Consider the following 4,793-nt stretch of genomic DNA (forward strand, 5'->3'; position numbering starts at 1 on the left):
TATTCTATTCTTCCTTACCATTATACCTTATCTTGATTCGCTATCCGAATATGTTTTATCTTATGTTTTAGCGATATGTGAGCATCCGGATTTGTGATTTTATTTTACTCTTTTCAGACTTCTCGTTAATACTTCCCTTCAAGTCATATATAATTATGTATTATAATCCACCTTGAGAGTCGTACCACCTTATTATCATTGACTTATGACACGAGTATAAGGATTTGAATATCAGGGTGTTACATTCCACCACCTAATAAAAGCAAATCTGGCAACGGATATATTTTATGTCACTAACGCAACATCTATTCTAGTCATATAAAATAGTAATAAATCTATAAAAAAAACCCTAATATAACTGTATGACTATTTATTTAAAAGAGAAAAATAACGACATTAACTTGGAAGTCGATCGCTCCAGCAATATGTCATGTCGTATTCAGGCAGTTGATATCGGCATCTCATACAACTAAGCGCGTCATAATGTCTAAATACTTCAATAATATAAAGGGTTAAGTACAATTTTGGTCCCTAAGGTATAGGCCAAAAATTTTTTTCGTCCCTAACCTTTTATTATATAGAAAATCATCCCTAAGGTTCAACGTAATTTAAAATCGTCCTTCGGACTAAAATACCCTTCTCTTCTTCTTCTTCATCACATTATCTCTTCTTCTTCCTTAGAAAAAAAAGAAGATACAGAGCCCAAGCACCGCCACATCCATCTCTTCCCCTCTTACCTGGACTCCCCCTCCTCCCTCTTCCCTACCATTAAAACCCTTTGTCACATCATCGCCACCACTCCCTCGAGCAATCTCTCTACAACACGTAGCACCTAGCCTTGCAGCACCTTGCTTCACAGCATCTTACCCTCGCCATCGCTTAGCCCTCGCCCTCGAAGCACCGCAACTCACGCCCTAACCTCTCCGCGACTCACCCTCACCTTGCAGCACCTTGCCCTCGTCGTCGCTTGGCCCTCGCCCTCGCCCTTGCACCCTAGCCCTTCCCTCCCTTCCCTATCCCCTCCCTGGCTCCCTGCCCTCTGCTGCCCTTCCCATCCTCTCCCCTTCCTTCGCTTTCCAAACTTGCCTCTTTCCAAATCTGTTGAAAGTGCAAACTCCCAGTTCGATAGTATTAATGACGAGGGTTCTAAACCATACGTCCTTCACAATTTCATTTTCTTTGGGGCAAAATAATGTTGTTGTTGTTTGCTGGGACATTGGGATGTGTGGTTACTGTGATATAGCACAACCTCTTCGAATCAAATGCTAACTCTATGATGAATTCCTCGAATTCAATCTATTCTCTATTCACTATTCAATCCTAATCCTAATAGCTCATTGGGCCTTGGCGTGTTTCGGGGGGTTTCTCTTTGCTTTATTTTGTTTGGCTTGTAGGGAAGTGAAGTTTTAGGTTAGTTATGTGGTGAGTCTTTGGTATGATCTGTGTTATCGGTTTTTGTGTGCTTGGTGCCTTAGTATGTTTCTGTGGTGTCATTGCTAAAGGAATTTTGGAGATGATGATGGTAGGTGGTGGTTGTGTCTCTCGTGTTTCTTGTTATCGTTGGGGAGGTGGTGGTTGTATTCCTCGCGTTTCTAGCATCACCGCCGCGCCTCCCTTCTCCTTCCCTCTCTGCCCTCTGCCGCCCTTCCCCTCCCTTTCTTGTTAATGTTTGTTTTGACAATGATGATAATTATTTTCTTATTTTTTGTTAACGATGATGGTTTTGGTGATGAATTGCTGTTTTATTTTGATTTATTTGAAGTTGTTGTTGAAGGTTGTTTCTTGGTGCATATGGTGATGGAGTAGTAGTAGATGGAATAGTGGTGGTGGTGGTGGTGGTGAAAAGAGAGAGAAGGGGTAGTTTTGTCATTTAAAAAATTAATCTATCTAAAAGGATGATTTTAAAAGTATATTGAATTTTAGGGACAATTTTGTATGTAAAAAAAGGTTGAAGGCTAAAAAATTTTTCAACCTATACCTTAGAAACCAAAATCGTACTTAACCCTAATATAAAAAAATGTCTAAAAAAAAGAGAAAAGAAATAAAAAAAGTGAATGAATGCGACAGAAATCACGCCGTACACGAATTTTTTATATAAACAACGATTATGCATATCTCATGTATATAATAAACGAAATAATTTTAAACATATCTCGTTTACAATTTATCTCATTTATATGGTAAAATTGAATATATATTATGAGACCCTAAGGCCCATTTTGTTTTGGATCCCCACTTTGATTTGGAGCTAAGGATAAATACACGGATATGGACAGTGTGACATCTAAGCTATCATCAATTATATGATATGATGATTATACAAAGAAAAATGCCACTAATAATGTAAGATCCACTTGAAGATTAATATTGGACACTAATTAATCAAGCTGTTAAATGAATATGATCGAAATGACGTCACACCAAGAAAATAAATGAACAATATCGCTACAGGAATAGTACATTTAATTTGGATAATCAAGAGAAAGCTAGAGAGCTTAACAAAGTATTTTCTTAGCAATGTACACGAAAATTTAATTTGTACAAGAACGGACCAAATTTGAGGAAATTATTTATATAAAACAAATTTTTATGCCTTTCTGTATGGCCACTTTTACGTTTGGTAATTGTCATTACTCATACTTAATCCAAAGTTGTAGTAAATAGTGTTATTTGTGTCATTTTTCTTCTTTTTCATGTTTTTATTTGGATAATTCTTTGATTCACTGTCTCACGAAAAAAATTCTCTAAAGTGACAATATTAGTAAAATAGTAAAGTGATGTTTTAATCATTTTTGAATTTATAACATTTATTTTTTTTTAAATTCCACTATCTTAATTCAATAGTGATTAATGATGTCTAAAGTAATAATAAAACTTTAGAAGAGTGGGATTCTTGCCTCACAAGGAGGAAAACAGATGATGACTCAGTTTAGTGTAATTTGTGTATAGATTAGTCATTAGTGTGTATTGAACAAAATATTTATAAGAGAGAATGATAGTGAAAAAAATAGTATCAATATTTTATGTAATATATTTTAGATGTGTAATTTAATTGGTCATAAAATATTTATACATTTTTAGAACAACTATTTGTTTGGTTTTTTATACAACTTCAACCACAATTTTTTCTCATTGGTTTCAATTTTCAAATGACACAATTTAAGAAGTATTTGTGCTACTAAATTACCACGTTAAAATTATCCATAAGATTAATCTGGTTTATAAATGTCCAAACCGTGACGGCAGAAAGAAAGTGAGATAAAAGGAATACAATGCAAAGTGCACACAGAAGCATTTGTTTGTTTCTTTTCAGCCGGGCCCATTTCTTTAATTAATATGTGAAAGAATTATAAGTATAGTTCACAGCTCCACCCACCTCAACTTAATTCAAAGCTCTCGCTTACTCACCACATATATTTCCCCTTCACTCATTCCATCACACACACACACACACAACAATCTCTCTTCTCACTTTCCATTATTTCCTCCAATGGACATGGAAGAAACTGTCCCTTTAGAGAGCGAAACACAACCAACTACGTCCTTCTCTTTCCCCATTATACCCTCCACGTCCTCCTCTTCCTCCTCCTCCAAGAAGAAGAAGAAGGTAGTTTTGAAGAGGAGCAATGATGGGAGGCACCCAACTTATAGAGGAGTACGAATGCGCCAATGGGGAAAGTGGGTATCCGAAATTCGGGAGCCTAGGAAGAAATCTAGGATTTGGCTTGGAACTTTTCCCACGGCAGAGATGGCGGCTCGAGCTCATGATGTGGCGGCTCTAACAATCAAGGGCAGCTCAACTTACCTCAATTTTCCTGAGCTAATAGCCGAATTGCCTCGTCCGGCTAGCAATTGCCCTAAAGACATTCAAGCAGCCGCAGCCAAAGCGGCCGTCATGAATTATCACCATGAAAGCCATGACATAGAATTAGAAGCCGAGTCCGAACTAAGCCAAGTCGAGTCTTCTTCAAGTCAAACTCAAATATCATCAAGTTCTACTTCATCATTATCGAAGGGTGAGGATGACATGTTCATGAATCTCCCTGATCTATCATCAGACTTGAATCATAGTTCTGATGAGTTTCATTACCTCTCGGCTTGGGTCATAGCTGGAGCCGAAGCCGAACATCTAGACTCAGATTTCCGGCTTGAAGAACCGTTCTTATGGTAGCCTTATTAAGTTACCTAGTATGGACAACCTATGTTTCCCTTTACATTTTGTTGATTGTGCTGCTTCTTTTTCCTCTTTTCCTTTCGTTCCTTTCACTTTTTTGGTGGTACTCTATCCACTACCTAGAACCTTGAAGCCCCTAGCTATAGTATCTACTTTAATTTGGTCCATGGCATGTCATGCGTCATCGGCCAATTGCCAATTGCAAAGTTTATTTCCACCCACAAAATGGTCAAAATTTGTTACTATAGATTGATTGATGTGCCTCTTCACTTGGCTGTTTCCTTAATTCCACAACGTATAGTGGGGTTTTCATGCAAGGATTTTGTAAATATTAGTCCTAATAAAAATATTGCACTCATCAATTGTGTTTGATACGGTAATCGAGTTGTCCATCATCGTCTTTTACATTTGGATCTCTTAATCTCCAGATTCTCATGTCTTAAATTATATCAAAATTACTGAAAAACAAGTGTTTTTTTTTTATTTATTTTAAACATTATTGGTCAGAATTCCATTTAATTATGTATGAGGTTAGTTTGTGGAATAAGATTCTCAAATGGGTATTTCCTTTTACGGATTCCCAGTTGTTGTTTCTCCTGGCTTATTTAGAATAATAAAG

The 4,793-nt window shown here is 36.8% G+C and overlaps 1 protein-coding gene across 1 annotated transcript; it reads left to right on the top strand.

The window, feature by feature from the left end:
• Positions 1 to 3,395: 3,395 nt before the first annotated feature.
• On the top strand, positions 3,396 to 4,491 carry LOC107485670 (ethylene-responsive transcription factor ERF038-like). The gene has a single exon (XM_016106202.3). The coding sequence runs from the start codon at positions 3,491 to 3,493 to the stop codon at positions 4,169 to 4,171; it is 681 nt and encodes a 226-aa protein (XP_015961688.1). The 5' UTR covers positions 3,396 to 3,490; the 3' UTR covers positions 4,172 to 4,491.
• The last annotated feature ends 302 nt before the right edge of the window (positions 4,492 to 4,793 follow it).

The sequence above is a fragment of the Arachis duranensis genome, chromosome 1 (genome assembly GCF_000817695.3).
Source record: "Arachis duranensis cultivar V14167 chromosome 1, aradu.V14167.gnm2.J7QH, whole genome shotgun sequence".
Taxonomy (NCBI): domain Eukaryota; kingdom Viridiplantae; phylum Streptophyta; class Magnoliopsida; order Fabales; family Fabaceae; genus Arachis; species Arachis duranensis.

Bases quoted from the DNA above. Each gene is read 5' to 3' on its own strand.
- LOC107485670 (XM_016106202.3), top strand. From the start codon at position 3,491: ATGGACATGGAAGAAACTGTCCCTTTAGAGAGCGAAACACAACCAACT.